This window comes from Astyanax mexicanus, chromosome 15, assembly GCF_023375975.1.
Source record: "Astyanax mexicanus isolate ESR-SI-001 chromosome 15, AstMex3_surface, whole genome shotgun sequence".
In the NCBI taxonomy this organism is placed as follows: domain Eukaryota; kingdom Metazoa; phylum Chordata; class Actinopteri; order Characiformes; family Acestrorhamphidae; genus Astyanax; species Astyanax mexicanus.
Genome location: NC_064422.1, coordinates 41,163,597 through 41,179,903, shown reverse-complemented (window position 1 = coordinate 41,179,903; position 16,307 = coordinate 41,163,597). Strand labels below are relative to the sequence as shown.

General features: G+C 40.6%; 1 protein-coding gene across 4 annotated transcripts in view; it reads left to right on the top strand.

Moving 5' to 3' along the window:
- Positions 1 to 16,307, top strand: part of usp54b (ubiquitin specific peptidase 54b) — a 207,348-nt gene that overhangs the window by 101,162 nt on the left and 89,879 nt on the right. For 3 of the 4 annotated variants that reach the window (XM_049464549.1, XM_049464548.1, XM_049464547.1), the window contains exon 3: positions 4,284 to 4,376. In XM_049464549.1, coding sequence (XP_049320506.1) covers positions 4,284 to 4,376 — 93 coding nt within the window. Of the gene's footprint in view, positions 1 to 1,054; positions 1,530 to 4,283; positions 4,377 to 16,307 lie in introns of those variants that run through there. The other variant, XM_049464550.1, reaches the window with a different exon arrangement.

The following is a 16,307-nucleotide window of genomic DNA, read 5'->3' as shown; positions in this document are numbered from 1 at the left end:
GTTTTTGAGCTGGGTCATTCGTTTTTTAATAAATGCACATTTTTATTTAGGAAGTTATGAAAAATTATGGCTAAGCAAAGAAAAAAATGTCTTTAAAAAATTAAAATCAGACAATCAGAAAAATGTCAGTTTTAAGGACCATCAGTAATGTTATGATGATGAAACTGGCTCTCATCAAGAGCACCCCAAGAAGGGAAGAGCAGGAGTTTCCTCTGTTGCACAGAATAAGTTTATCACATTTACCAGCCTCAGTAACCACAAGTTAAGAGCTCCCCAGATAAGAAAAGGTTTGTTTAAAGGTGTTCCTCCGCTAAAAAACACTTTTTCTTGTTTTTTTGTGAAATACAAATCTCTCTGAGTTGTACAGAATATACAGGGGTTGAACAATGAGACTGAAACACCTGTCATTTTAGTGTGGGAGGTTTCATGCCTAATTTTTAAGCAGCCTGGTGGCCATTCTCCATTACTTGCACATTGCATTGTGATGTATCAAGAGCCACGGTATCCAGGGTAATGTCAGCACACCACCAAGAAGGACCAACCACATCCAACAGGATTAACTGTGGACGCTGTAAGAGGAAGCTGTCTGAAAGGGATGTTCGGGTGCTAACCCATATTGCATCCAAAAAACATAAAACCACGGCTGATCAAATCACGCAGAATTCAATGTGCACCTCAACTCTCCTGTTTCCACCAGTCCGTCTCGCTGCCTCCTGGTGTTGCAGTGCTGTTTAGAGCCACTCAGAGGCGTCAATATGTTTGCATGTATGAATATTCATGAGCAAGAACCAAAATCCTATCGTTTCTCTTTCCCACTCCTCCACTGGACTAAAGCAGCGTTATACCAAATCACCGGAGCACTTTTTTTTTCAAAAAAAACAGCTCACATGGCATTCATTCATTTTACTATCAGCACTTTTTTTTTTTAGTTTAACATCACTGCAACAATCTTACACCTCCCATACACCTCCCCCAACCCATCCCTTTCTCTTTTCCCTCTCTCTCTTTCTCTTTTCTCTTTACCTCTCTCTCTCTCTTTTCTTTTGAGTGCTGGCTCTCCTGCGATCACAGCTCTTCTCTCTCTCTCTCTCTCTGTTTCTCTTTTTCTGTTTCTCTCACTTTATCTTTAATACTCAGCAGGACTGCAGCTCTCTACGTTAACCTTCCTCTTCCTCCTCCTCCTCTTCTTCTTCTTCTTCTTCTTCTGCTTTTTTCCTCGTTTTTCTTTTTGCTCTTGTCATTTCTTGTCATTGCGTGCGGTGCTCGGACCCCTCGTAGCCTCGCTGTAGCCTGTAGCGTTGCGTCTGCAGAAGCCGGGAGCTGGATTGCTGCTCTGCTGCTCTGCTGGGCGGATTAAGTGGAGTGGGCACCTGGCAGGCGATCAGTGGGCACAGGCTGCCAGTGCTGGCTCACATTGATTGAGAGGGATTGGAGGAGGACTGCGGGAATTTTGGCCGGGAGGTAGCGGGTGCAGGACAGGGCCGGAGAGCCGCTGGACCGCATGGTGTAATGTGCACATCTGCGGGGGGGTGAGTGTGTGTATAAATGCATGTGTGTGTGTGTGTAGGAGATGCTAAAGTTAAAGTGGATGTGTGTCAGCGTGCTTGGCTTTGGCTCTAAAGATTCTGGATGCAGATTTCAGAGGGGTTGGCAGTGAGCCGAGCATTGCTTCCCTTTTCTATGTAAAAAAAAAAAAATCTTAGGATTGGTCGGTTGTGTGTTTTCAGCCCTTAGAACCAAATTCCACCTTTTTCCTCCCGTTCTGAAGCTCTGCAAAGCTCTGGGATTTCTGAAGACCAAAAGATCATACAATAACACACTTTAACTGAAGAGAATTTTTTTAAATACTCTTTTTGGTCAGAAGTACGGGCACATGTCACCCCGCTGCTCATTGAGCTCCATTGGCTACCAGTTGATGCTCGCATCAAATTCAAAGCTCTTACAATCGCCTACAAGGTGATGACAGAACAGCTCCTTCCTACCTGCACTCGCTCCTGAAGGCTTACGCTACCTCCCGGCCGCTGCGCTCCTCCAATGAACGTCGCCTCGCTTTGCCAAACACTCACACAAAGCAATCCAGACTGTTCTCATACAGAGTTCCCCAATGGTGGAACAAACTACCTTCCACCACCAGATCAGGAGAATCTCTCGCTATCTTTAAGAGACTCCTGAAGACAGAGCTCTTCAAAGAGCACTTACTCTCTTAACACCTCTAACACACTAACTACTTCTAACCTCATTTCCTTCTTCCCCTCCTTCACTCCTCTATCCTATTATTCCCCTTGACCTCCTTTTATCCCTATCCAAAGATGTTTTTACCTTTAAACTTATTTTACATTGTACTTGACTATTGTAAGTCGCTTTGGACAAAAGCGTCTGCCAAATGTAATGTAAGTAATTTATCTTAAACTAAATAATGTTTCATGTACATTACACAAAAAGTACTTTTTTCTATTGGTATTCCTCACTCACCATCAGTGTGTAGCCTCTCCCCTCAGCCCAAGGCTACCCTCCCTTTAGATATTCCAGTTATATTTTATATAGTGGTTTACTGCCTGGCTGCAGTGTTGTAGGTCATTAGAGCAAGTTACCAGTTTTACCTTTACTGCAAAGTGTGATTTCATGCTGGTTAAAGACTGCAATGCAGTATCCCTATTAATGGGAAAGAGGCAGAATTTGATGTGTGCGCTTGTCTCAAGTACATTATATGAAGAGAATTTAATTTAGGTGTTTTTAATTCAGTTAATTCAGTTTAATTCAGTGAATGTGAATGTGAAGATTCTGCCTCTTTCTATGTAAATAGTCTTAGGATTGGTCGGTTGTGTGTTCGGCCCTCAGAACCAAATTCCATGTTTTTCCTCCAGTTCTGAAGCTCTGCAAAGCTCTGGGATTTCTGAAGACCATAAGATCATACAACACTCACAAACAGCTGGATTTAACACACTTTAACTGGAAAGGAACTTCGCAGTTTGCATGATTTTTAAATATGTATGTTTGCGTTTATCTCACATTTTAAGTAAACATTATTTATATTAAACTAAATAATGTTGTGTCTAATTTTTTTTAAAGTGGCAGTCTGTATTATTTTGTTTCTAAACTAAAACCAGAAACGTTCTAAGTGGAGAAGAATATGGATAATATATTGTGTTTAATGGTACCAGTGTACCATTGCCTATTAATATATTCATTCTAAAAACTGGGGTGTCGGGTCGCTTTTCGCAAGGGTTCTTCTCCTGGCCACGTCACGCTTCTTTACGTATTTCGTCACATGTACAGCCTCTAAAAGAGGATCCGGCTCAGTTTTACTGAACGCGAGCGGCTGGTGGAGCAATGGAGACTTCAGAAGAGGAAACTCAGAGCTCAGTAGCTCCTCCATTCACTCATAGTAAAACCAAAGAAACGGAGTGAAGTTTCTGACTGAGCTCTTTCTCTCTTTCTCTCTCTCTCTCTCTCTGACTGAACATAACCTGGACACGAATTCATCCGCTCTGAAAGAAGAAGACCGCATCACACCCGCCCAGTTTAAAATGATTCTTCCGCATGCTCGGTGCTAAATTACCCATTCTCACCAGAGAGGGCCCTAAATCCCCTAAATCCCAAAACTTACGGACATCAGCTTTAAATACATTACACAAAAAATACTTTTTTATTGACACTCACCGTTAGTGTGTAGTGTCTCCCTAAGTACCCTCTTCGGGTATTTATTTATATTTTATATAATGGTTGACTGCCTGGCTGCAGTGTTGTAGGTCATAAGAGCAAGTTACCAAGTTTACTTTTAAAGACGCTAAATTTAATGTATGCACTTGTCTCAAGTACACTGTATGGACAGAATTAAATTTAGGTGTTTTTAATTCAGTTTTATTGCAAGAAACCTATAAAAACACATCTAGGACCACCTGCATTGAATGTAACCTCTACATTTCTGACAGATACATTTAATTGTTTGCTTGGACGATCCTAGCCAGACACTGCTGGTCATAATCATTACCCTAATGCTTTATATTATGTATTCCTGGTATAATATCAAGTATCTAACCTTGTAGTGTGATATAACAACCATTAGTGGGTTTAACTCCTAGAAAAGAAGCCTTGTAATGGGTCGTTTGTGGGTATCTGACCCCTGAAACCAAATTTCACATCTTTCCTTGCTTTCTGAAGCTCTGCAGATGAACCACAAGACTGTACAACATTAAAAAGCAACATTAACTCACTTTAACTGAAGGGACATTTAATATTTTTGGGGTTTTTAATGGGTTTATCGCTCTCTTTTCTCCCCGCAGGTACTTTGGCATCTTGACATCTTCCGCAGAAGCTTCCGCCAACTGACCACACATAAGTGCATGGAGGACTCGTGCATCTTCTGTGCTCTGAAGGTGAGTGAAGGTTCTGACTCACTTTTGAAAGCTTGGTGGAACTAGTTAGGATGGTGCTTAGTGAATACTGCTAATGCTGCTCCAGCAGTGCTAGCTGGGGTTAGCAGCAGGCGACAGGCTGATGATACTCACCTCTGAATGGCGAAAAAGAGAGCACTAATGCTAATGCTGCTCCAGCAGTGCTAGCCGGGGTTCATAACAGGTTAAAAGCCGATAATACTCACCTCTGAACGGCAAAAGAGCTGGTGCTTAGCGTGGTTAGTGCCTAATGCTAATGCTGCTCCAGCAGAGCTAGCTGGGGGTTAGCAGCAGGCTATAGGCTATACTACTCACCACTGAACGGCGATAGAGAGAGCACTAATGCTAATGCTGCTCCAGCAGAGCTAGCTTGGGGTTAGCAGTAGGCTATAGGCTATACTACTCACCTCTGAATGTCAAAGAGCTATCGCTTAGTGTGGTTAGCGGCTAATGCTAATGCTGCTCCAGCAGTGCTGGCCGGGGTTCACAACAGGCTAAAAGCTGATAATACTCTCCTCTGAATGGCAAAAGAGCTATCGCTTAGGGTGGTTAGTGGCTAATGTTAATGCTGCTCCAGCAGTGCTAGCTGAGGTTAGCAGCAGGCTACAGGCTGATAATACTCACCTCTGAATGGCGAAAGAGAGAGCACTAATGCTAATGCTGCTCCAGCAGTGCTAGCCGGGGTTCACAGGTTCACAACAGGTTAAAAGCCGATAATACTCACCTCTGAACGGCAAAAGAGCTAGCACTTAGCGTGGTTAGCGCCTAATGCTAATGCTGCTCCAGCAGTGCTAGCTGGGGGTTTGCAGTAGACGACAGGATGATACTACTCACCACTGAATGGCGAGGCTAGGGCTTAGCACAGTTAGTGGCTAATGCTAATACTGCTGGAGAACTACACTGAAACTCCTGTATAATGCTGTATTTCAGCAGCACATTTTTGTGAAAATTGAAGGATTTTAAGTGCACCTTGTAGTGCTTTAAAAACTTGAGAAATCACTTTCTTTTAAACATAAGTTGTAAAATGTAATGAACAAAAATGAACGTAAATTTCTTGTGAATTAAAAACTAGCTGGTATTTTCCCCTTTGGCTGAAATAACGTTATTTAAATATTTCCTATAACCATCTTCCAGTCTCTGAAATGGTCTGGGAGAAAGTTTTCCCACTCCTCCATGCAGAATTCTTTCAGCTGTGTAATGTGATGGTGATCCTGCCAGTATGAGCAACTAAGATAATCTGTCAATGCAGTTCAAGTGAAGAATTCAGATCTATTCAGTCTATTTATTTGAATATGTTCAAAAAAGACACAAATTAATTTTTTGTATGATTTTTATAATTGCATGGGTTCATTTACATATGTAAAGTGGTATAATTGGAACTTTTGACAATGTAGACCTGTTAAATTCTGCAGTTATAAAATTGTGAAAGTGCAGCTGTGTGAAGTCTGAGTGACTTCCTTCTTCCCCAGAATGGAAATGAACTCTTGCCATCCGTTACCAGCACCAAACTCATCTTCGCAACCGTTATCTCATCATTATCTCTCTCTCCTGCTCGTCTCTGCGTCTGTTGAGAAAGTCATTTTCATTTCTCACAGTTGCAGAGGAGCGCAGCGAGCGAGGAGGCGGGTTGGGTAGCATTTCATTTCCACTGTTTTTTGAATGACATATAAAATTCTTTGTCAGGCTGAGAGTCCTGCAGTTGTGTTGCCTGCAGGCTAAATGCACAAGTGCTATTTCTGGCTGTGCTCGGCTGTGAGAAGTCTAAAAGCTGACATATTTCTTTGAGTGATTCTAAATTTGGATGCAGGATTGTGTTAAAAGGCCTTCTTCTTGTCATCTCTTAGCCGGACGTTTGTTCCCGAAAATAACAACACATCATCAGCCTGCTGCAGACTTTCCTTTTTCTTTCTTTTCTTTTCTGTTTTTTGTTTGTTTGCCGCACTGGATAAAAAGGATGGGAACAAATTGAGCAGCCAGGAAAAGGGTCTGATGGATCGAGGTTTTTATCCCATCCTTCTTCCTTTTTCTTTAGTTTTTTTTTGTTCTTTACTTTTTCCCCCACTCAATTTGTTAGCTTTAGTGTTCTGTCTGTGCCAGCCTCCTTATATCATGTCCCACAACTAGGACTAGACGGTGGCTAGAAGGTGGCTTGGAAAAGTGTGCTCATTTTCACCCAGTCTCTTTCTTATTATTGAATCATTAACACTGATCTTAACTGAGGCTTTAGTGAGATCCTGCAGTTCTTTAAATGTTGTTCTGGGTTCTTTTGGGATCTCCTGGATGAGTTGTTCATGCCCTTTTGGAGTAATTTCGTTTGGTCGGCCGGTCACTCCTGGGAAGGTTCACCAGTGTTCCATGTTTTCTCCATTAGTGAATAATAATAACTTTGTTTTCGCATCTGTTTTTAAATTTCTTCAGATTGCGGCATAATGTGTTAAGTCGTGTCTTCTTACAGTGAGCATGCTGACCAGTTGCAAACTTTTCTTCCTCTTTTCGCTTCATTGGATAAAAAGGATGGGTGCAAATTTAGCAGCCAACTAAGGGTCTGATGAATAGAGGTTTTCTTTAGTATTTTTTTTTTCTTTCCTTCAATTTGTTAGCTCCAGTTTACAGCCTCTGCCAGTCTCCTTGCCATGCTGTTGGTCATGGACTATTTTCTCCTGATTTCTGCTGCTTCTTCAGCTGCTTGTGGTGTCTGAATGTTGCCAGGGCTACCTGTTACCTTGGCTACTCCATGCTCTGATGTCCCCTTTACCCCGCCCACCTGTTGCTGTGAAGTCCTCTGTGCTTTTTTTACTATGTGGAAACTGTGTTTCCAAGGTGGTCTCCTTTGGATCAAAGAAAATGAATCTTATTTAGATCTTTTCCACCTTTACGCCTTACAGTAAGTTGTTTTTTTACCCAGGAAATGTTTGGTTTCTGTTGGGTATGCACTTTTTTGAAAATGGACAAAAACATGGTCAACAACGTAAAAAATTGTAAGGCAGAAAACATACCAAGGGTAGGTAGACATTCTAGGTCAAAGCACAGCAAGGCAATATCAGAGGACAATCATAAAAAAAGTGAGATAAACCGACGGAACCAGATCAAATACCCTGCAGGGATTCAGTTTCTGAATCAGTTTCTCTGATTTTGCTATTTATAGGTTTATGTTTGAGTAAAATTAACAATTTTGTTTTATTCTATAAACTACAGACAACATTTCTCCCAAATTCCAAATAAAAATATTGTAATTTAAAGCATTTGTTTGCAGTAAATGAGAAATTGGCAAAATAAAAGTAAAAAATATGCAGAGCTTTCAGACCTCAAATAATGAAAAGAAAACAAGTTCATATTCAGAAAGTTTTAAGAGTTCAGAAATCAATATTTGGTGGAATAACCCTTGGTGGCTTTTAATTACAGCTTTCTTTCATCTTGGCATCATGTTCTCCTCCACCAGTTTTACACACTGCTTTTGGATAACTTTATGCTGCTTTACTCCTGGTGCAAAAATTCAAGCAGTTCAGTTTGGTGGTTTGATGGTTTGTGATCATCCATCTTGATTATATTCCAGAGGTTTTCAAATTTGGAAAATCAAAGATATTCACCATTTTTAAGTGATCTCTTATTTTTTTCCAGAGCTGTATGTATATATACAGTCTGTTTAGGCCAATATGCACGAAAATGGTTATTTAAAACCAGGGTTATTCCACCAAATATTGATTTATAAACTCTTATAACTTTATGAATATGATCTGAGGTCTGAAAGCTCTGCATATTTTTTGTTATTTTAGTCATTTCTCATTTTCTGCCAATAAATGCCCTAAATGACAATATTTCTATTTGGAATTTAAGAGAAATGTTGTCTGTAGTTTATAGAACAAAACAACAATGTTCATTTTCATCAAACATAAACCTATAAATAGCATATGTATAGAGAGAGAGAGAGAGAGAGAGAGAGAGAGAGTTTGTGAAACAGGTGAAATCAATATTCTGGTGATTGTGGTCTGGGAATGTGGAGATTACTGGTAGACCCAGATGCGGGCAAGACTGAAGCGACTTTGGCATCAGGTGTAACAGGAAAGTACAGAATCCAAACAAGCATTGATAAAAGAAAGAGCAATGAACAGAGATAGAATGCTGAATCCACAACAACATGGTTGGCAATACTTCGCAAAGTTACCAAGATACAAGCAGGCTTTAAATACACAGGGGAGTACAGGTGCAATGAATCAGTATTCAGAGGAAGCCGAGCAGGTAGACTGTGATACCGAGTCCTTAGGAAACAGGGCATCATGGGAATCGTAGATGATGTAGGTATCTATTTAATTGTTGAGGTATTGGTGAGTAAAATAACTTAATTAATAGTGCAAAACTAAAGAAGCAAATTTAGAAACTAGGGCTTGAAATAGAGGCTTGCACATTCCAGCAGAGCTTTCTTGTCTCTTAGTGACCATGTGCTTGTGGTTCTGGTTCTGATCGGGCTTCTTCGGGTCTGGAGAGCTCTACAGGCCGAGCTGATCAGTGTGAGAGTGACTCAGAGCAGAAGCTGGAGAACAGTCTGTGGAGGCATATGAGAGCAGAAGAGCCGTATGGTGGAGAAAGTGTGAGAAACACAGTGAGAGAGTCTGCTGTTGGAGAGGTCGGGACAAGCTCCTATTGGCCGGCTGGAGAAGAGATACGTCGTCAGAAGCAGCACTCATACATACTCATCTCATACAGTGGTGTGTGTGGATGTCTATGTGTTCAGTCTTGGGTTCAGTACACAAGTTTTAAAGTCACAGCAGATTATAAACAGACTGGGTGTCTCACATCTATGTAACCTAATACATAATGATATACTACAAAAAGTTATATCACCCTTAGTGAAACATTTCTTATTACGATAAATACGGATATCGAATTATTGTCCAGGCCTATTGTGTGTCCATGTGTCAGTGTGTGAGTTGTGTGTGTGTGTGTGTGTGTTTCCATGTGTCATCGTATCAATCGCGTGTAAGTGTATGAGTCGTGTGTTTTTGTGTGTGTGTGTGTGTGTGTGAGCAATCAGGGCTGTGTTGAGTGTGTGCGTGTGTTTGTGTGTGTGTGTGTGTCCATGTGTTAGTGTATGAATTTTGTGTGAGTGTATGAGTTGCGTGTGTGTGTGTGTGAGCATCAGGGCCGTGTTGAGTGTGTGCGTGTGTTTGTGTGTCCATGTGTTAGTGTATGAATCGTGTGTGTGTGTGTGTGTGTGTGTGTGTGAGAGCATCAGTGCTGTGTTGAGCGTGTGAGTGTGTGTGTGTCCATGTGTCAGTGTATGAATCGTGTGTGTGTGTGAGTGTGTGTGTGAGCATCAGGGCCGTGTTGAGCGTGTGAGTGTGTGTGTGTCCGTGTGTCAGTGTATGAATCGTGTGTGTGTGTGTGTGTGTGAGAGAGCATCAGGGCCGTGTTGAGCGTGTGTGTGTGTGCGTGTGTCCATGTGTCAGTGTATGAATCGTGTGTGTGTGTGTGTGTGTGAGAGAGAGAGCATCAGGGCCGTGTTGAGCGTGTGTGTCCATGTGTCAGTGTATGAATCGTGTGTGTGTGTGTGAGAGCATCAGGGCCATGTTGAGCGTGTGTGTGTGTGTGTGTCCGTGTGTCATTGTATAAATCGTGTGTGAGTGTATGAGTTGTGTGTGTGTGTGTGAGAGCATCAGGGCCGTGTTGAGCGTGTGTGTGTGTGCGTGTGTCCATGTGTCAGTGTATGAATCGTGTGTGTGTGTGTGTGTGTGAGAGAGCATCAGGGCCGTGTTGAGCGTGTGTGTGTGTGCGTGTGTCCATGTGTCAGTGTATGAATCGTGTGTGTGTGTGTGTGTGTGAGAGAGCATCAGGGCCGTGTTGAGCGTGTGTGTGTGTGCGTGTGTCCATGTGTCAGTGTATGAATCGTGTGTGTGTGTGTGAGAGCATCAGGGCCATGTTGAGCGTGTGTGTGTGTGTGTGTCCGTGTGTCATTGTATAAATCGTGTGTGAGTGTATGAGTTGTGTGTGTGTGTGTGAGAGCATCAGGGCCGTGTTGAGTGTGTGTGTGTGTGTGTCCGTGTGTAATTGTATGAATCGTGTGTGAGTGTATGAGTTGTGTGTTTTTGTGTGTGTGTGAGCATCAGGGCCGTGTTGAGTGTGTGTGTGTCCATGTGTCAGTGTATGAATCGTGTGTGAGTGTATAAGTTGTGTGTGTGTGTGTGTGAGAGCATCAGGGCCGTATTGAGTGTGTGTGTGTGTCCATGTGTCATTGTATGAATCGTGTGTGAGTGTATGAGTTGTGTGTGTGTGTGTGTGTGAGCATCAGGGCCGTATTGAGCGTGTGTGTGTGTCCATGTGTAGTTGTATGAATAGTGTGTGAGTGTATGAGTTGTGTATTTTTGTGTATGTGTGAGCATCAGGGCCGTGTTAAGTTTGTGTGTGTGTGTGTGTGTGTGTGTGAGAGCATCAGGGCCGTGTTGAGTGAGTGTGTGTGTGTCCATGTGTCAGTGTATGAATCGTGTGTGAGTGTATGAGTTGTGTGTTTTTGTGTGTGTGTGAGCCTCAGGGCCGTGTTGAGTGTGTGTGTGTGTCCATGTGTCAGTATATGAGTCGTGTGTGTGTGTGTGTGTGTGTCCATGTGTAATTGTATAAATCGTGTGTGAGTATATGAGTCGTGTGTTTTTGTGTGTGTGTGTGTGAGCATCAGGGCCGTGTTGAGTGTGTGTGTGTCCATGTGTCAGTATATCGCGTGTGTGTGTGTGTGTTGAGTGTTCTGATCCCTCGAGGCCCATTATGTGCATCTCTGTGGTCCGTATGTCAAATATGAAATTCATTAGCGTAATTACGTGTGTGATTTAAATTAATGAATTCTTTGCTGTGATTGAGTTGTTGGCCCTCCCCTCTCTCTCTCTCCCCATCTCTCTCTCTCTCCCCATCTCTCTCTCTCTCTTTTTCCCTCTCTCTCTTCTTTTCTCCCCCATCTCTCTCTCTCTTTTAATTAAGTGTGTGTGTGTGTGTGTGTGTGTGGTGCTGAGGCAGCATTACCCATACAAGGGAAAAGGGCTGTGGTGATACAGAGCTACACACACACACACACACACACACACACACACGCCCATGCTCACAGAAACACACACACACTTTGATTTATGAGTGTTCACTCTCTCTCTCTCTATTGCTCTCTCTTTGTCGCTCCCTCTCTCTCTCTCAATCTCGCGCTCTTTCTTTCTCTCTTTCTTTCTTTTTCTCTCTGTCTGTTGTGCTCTCTTGCTTTCTCTCTCACTCTTTTTTTTCTCTTTCTCCCTCTCTCTCTTTTCTCTGTCTCTCTCTCTCTCTTTGTATATCTTTCAATATCTCTTTTTCTCCCCCTTTTCTCTCTCTCAATCTCTCGCTCTTTCTCTTTATTTCTCTTTCTTTTTCTCTGTCTCTATAATGCTCTATTGCTTTCTCTCTCACTCTCTTTTTTTTCTCTTTCTCCCTCTCTCTCTTTTCTCTGTTTCTCTCTCCGTATATCTTTCAATATCTCTTTTTCTCTCTCTTTCTCTCTCTCAATCTCTCGCTCTCTCTTTCTCTCGCTCTCTCTTTCTCTTTCTTTTTCTCTCTGTCTCTGTTATGCTCTCTTGCTTTCTCTCTCACTCTCTTTTTTTCTCTCTTTCTCCCTCTCTCTCTTTTCTCTGTCTCTCTCTCTGTATATCTTTCAATATCTCTTTTTCTCTCTCTTTCTCGCTCTTAATCTCTCGCTCTTTCTCTTTCTTTCTTTCTTTCTCTTTTTCTTGTTCTCTCTTTCTTTCTTTCTCTTTCCGTTGCTCCCTCTTTTTCTTGCTGTCCTATTCTGTTACTCTCTCTCTCTCTCTCTCTCTCTCTCTCTCTCCCTCCTCACGCACACATTCTCACGCGCTGTATTAATCCTCTTTTTGTGCGTCGATGGCTGGAATTTCCATATTCTGTTAAAAATAGAGCTTTTCTGTTCCAGGCGTTTAGTTTGAGTGAAGAGCAGAGGGGTTTGGGAGAAGCTGAGCTGGTGCTGAGAGATGATCCTTTAGTTTATTAGTTCTGAAATGACTGGAGATACTGGGAGCAGAGTGACTGGTAACACTGGACTCAATACTGTGTATTTATGTAAGAAAATAACAAAGTTCAGCAAAGTATGATCTTTCAAATGGATTGTCTTGTATTTTTTTCTTTGTTAGGGTAAAATTTGTAATTTTATATTTTATATTATATTTGTTTTGTCTTATTTATGCCCGTTAAACAAACTAGAATACGTTTTGTATTTACATTCTTAAAAGTAGCATCTCTTGCTTAGATACAGACAGTTTTACACACCTTGGCTGCATTTTCTCAGTCAGCTTTATGAAGTAGAGTCTTCTGGAATTCAGGCGTTCAGTTAACAGCTGTGCTGAACTCATCAAGAGTTAATTACTTGAATTTCTTGTCTCTTAATAAAGTGTTTGAGAGCATCAGTTAAAGTAAAGTAGTGAAGAGGTAGAGTTACAGGTATACAGTGAATAGTGAATATTTGAGTAATGTTCTAATCCAGATTATGAGAAGCAAGAACTACTCAACTACATAAAGAAAAAAAATGATAAAGAAATTAAGCCCAGTCAATCTTGAAGTCAATTTTAAGAACATTAAAAATATCGTCAAGTGCAGTCACAAAAACAAAAACATCAAAAATATTGTCTGTTGATGAAACTGGCTCTCATCAGTTAGCAGTGTTTTTTAGACCATTTTCCCCCAGTCTCTTTCTTATTATTGAATCATTAACACTGATCTTAACTGAGGCTTTAGTGAGATCCTGCAGTTCTTTAAATGTTGTTCTGGGTTCTTTTGGGATCTCCTGGATGAGTTGTTCATGCCCTTTTGGAGTAATTTCAGTCAGTCGGCCGGTCACTCCTGGGAAGGTTCACCAGTGTTCCATGTTTTCTCTATTAGTGAATAATAGTGAATCACTGTGGTTCTCTGGAGTCCCAAAGATTTAGAAATAACTTTATAACCTTTTCCAGACTGATAGATGATCAATGACTTTGTTTTCTCATCTGTTTTTGAATGTTTTCTTCAGATGGGGGTATAATAATAATAATGTGCTGCTTTTTGAGATCTTTTATCTGCTTCATGTTGTCAGACAGGTTCTATTTAAGTGATTTTTTGATTCCACAGGTCTGGCAGTAATCAGTAATCAGGTAATTGTGGTTAGTAGTGAAATTGAACTTAACTTTCCATAAAAGTTTGTTTTTTATTAGATTAATCTCAGTTAATTTATTGAGGGGCAAACACATTTTTTTTTTCAAAGGGCTAAATTGGTTTGGATATAGTTTTTTTTTTCATTTAATAAATGAAACCATCATTTAAAAAGTGCTTTTTATATTTACACATTTTTTTTTGTCTGATATTAAAGTTATCGGAAAATTATCAGTATGACAAAAAAGGGGGTCTTTTTTTACGCCACTGTATGTACTATATAAAGCTCTGGAATAAATGAAGAGAGCACTTCAGTTTCTGAATCAGTTTCTCTGATTTTGCTATTTATAGGTTTATATTTGAGTAAAATGAACATTGTTGTTTTATTCTATAAACTACAGACAACATTTCTCCCAAATTCCAAATAAAAATATTGTCATTTAGAGCATTTATTTATAGCAGAAAGGAGAAATGGCTGAAATGACAAGATAGAAAAGATGCAGAGCTTTCAGACCTCAAATAATGCAAAGAAAACAAGTTCATATTCATAATTCATAATAAGCTTTAAGAGTTCAAAAATCAATATTTGGTGGAATAACCCTGGTTTTTAATCACAGTTTTCATCATGCATCTTGGCATCATGTTCTCCTCCACCAGTCTTACACACTGCTTGCTTTTGGATAACTTTATGCTGCTTTACTCCTGGTGCAAAAATTCAAGCAGTTCATTTTGGTGGTTTGATGACTTGTGATCATCCATCTTCCTCTTGATTATATTCCAGAGGTTTTTTTGATTTGGTAAAATCAAAGAAACTCATCATTTTTAAGTGCTCTCTCTGTATTTACAGTATAGTGTGTGCGTGTAGTTGTCGCCTGGTTCCTGGAAGCAGCAGTGAAAGTCCTGGCCGTGCACCAGGACCCACGCTGAAGCAGGACAGGCTTTACCGGGCTGAACCCGAGCGCCGGCGCTGACCTGCTTCTGACAGTTTAGTGATTGGCAGTGATGTGAGTTTGGGTTGCAGGTCGTCGCTCTGAGCTGCATCACTTTAAATGATTAAAACTGTATTTGATTAAAGCAGATTAAAGCTGGAGCGTACAGACAGTGATAGTACAGGCAGTGCGTCAGCCGTCTCCTGTAATTAGGCTCCTGTCTGAAATGTGGGTGACCTACAGAAATGACCTTCACTGCCTGTCTGGCCTTCTATCTACTGGATCTGTCATCATAATTCTGTTTTTTTTTGGACTATACAGTACTTTATCACAGGAATTATTGTAATAAATAGGGCTGTGATGATAATAATGATTTGTAGACGATATATCATCCCAATGATTGTTGCGATAAATTATACTATTGTAATTTTAAGACCATTAAATGCCTCTTAATGACAAATTATAGTAGAATGGCATAACACACAATTTACTACACTTTTAAAGACAATACCATGTATTTCATATCCTTGGCCTGTTCTCTGTTGTTTCCCTTCTGTGTTTTTTTTTAAGTCTGCTCATTTTGTAGCTCCACCCCCTCGTTACCTGTCTCCAGGTGTTTATTGTTTTGTCCTTGTGTGTTTTGTCCTCTGTGGTTCCTGTTTTAAGTCCTTTTCCCTGTGTATATATAGTCCCTTTGTTTTAGTTTCCAGTGTCGGTTTTTGTGTACGTTTCCTTTGTTTTCAGTTTTTTTGTTTATTTTTTTGTAAATAAAACAAAAAAGTGTGAAAGTATTTGCCCCCTTTCAATTTCTTTTTTTTTGCATTTTTTTCATATTATATTTTTCAGATTATCAAACAAAATCAAAATTTTAGTATCTAACAAATATAACGGAGACCATTTTCATCCAGTCTCTTTCTTATTATTGAATCATTAACACTGATCTTAACTGAGGCTTTAGTGAGATCCTGCAGTTCTTTAAATGTTGTTCTGGGGTCTTTTTTTGGGACCTCCTGGATGAGTTGTTCATGCCCTTTTGGAGTAATTTCAGTCGGCCGGTCACTCGTGAGAAGGTTCACCAGTGTTCCATGTTTTCTCTATTAGTGAATAATAGTGAATCACTGTGGTTCTCTGGAGTCCCAAAGCTTTAGAAATTACTTTATAACATTTTCCAGATACAGGGGTTGGACAATGAAACTGAAACACCTGGTTTTAGAGCACAATAATTTATTGTGGTGACGGACAGTTCTGGTGGAAACAGGAGAGTTGAGGTGCACATTGAATTCTGCCGTGATTTTACGTTTTTTGGACATAAAAGCACCCGAACATCCCTTTCAGACAGCTTCCTCTTACAGCGTCCACAGTTAATCCTGTTGGATGTGGTTGGTCCTTCTTGGTGGTATCACAAAGACTTGCTGTCTTGGTCACAGATGCTCCAGCAAGACGTGCACCAACAATTTGTCCTCTTTTGAACTCTGGTATGTCACACATAATGTTGTGTGCATTGCAATATTTTGAGTAAAACTGTGCTCTTACCCTGCTAATTGAAGCTTCACACTCTGCTCTTACTGGTGCAATAATGTGCAATTAATGAAGATTGGACACCAGGCTGCTCCAATTTAGTCATGAATCCTCCCACACTAAAATCACAGTTTTAGTGTGTCAGTTTCATTGTCCAACCCCTGTAAATGAATAATGACGTTTCTGTTTTTCATCTGTTTTTGAATTTCTTCAGATGGGAGTATAATAATGTGTTGTTTTCGAGGTCTTTTATCTGCTTTATGTTCCTCATACTTTTTCACACCACTGTATAAAAGTGAGGACATATATATCATATTCATTCAAATAA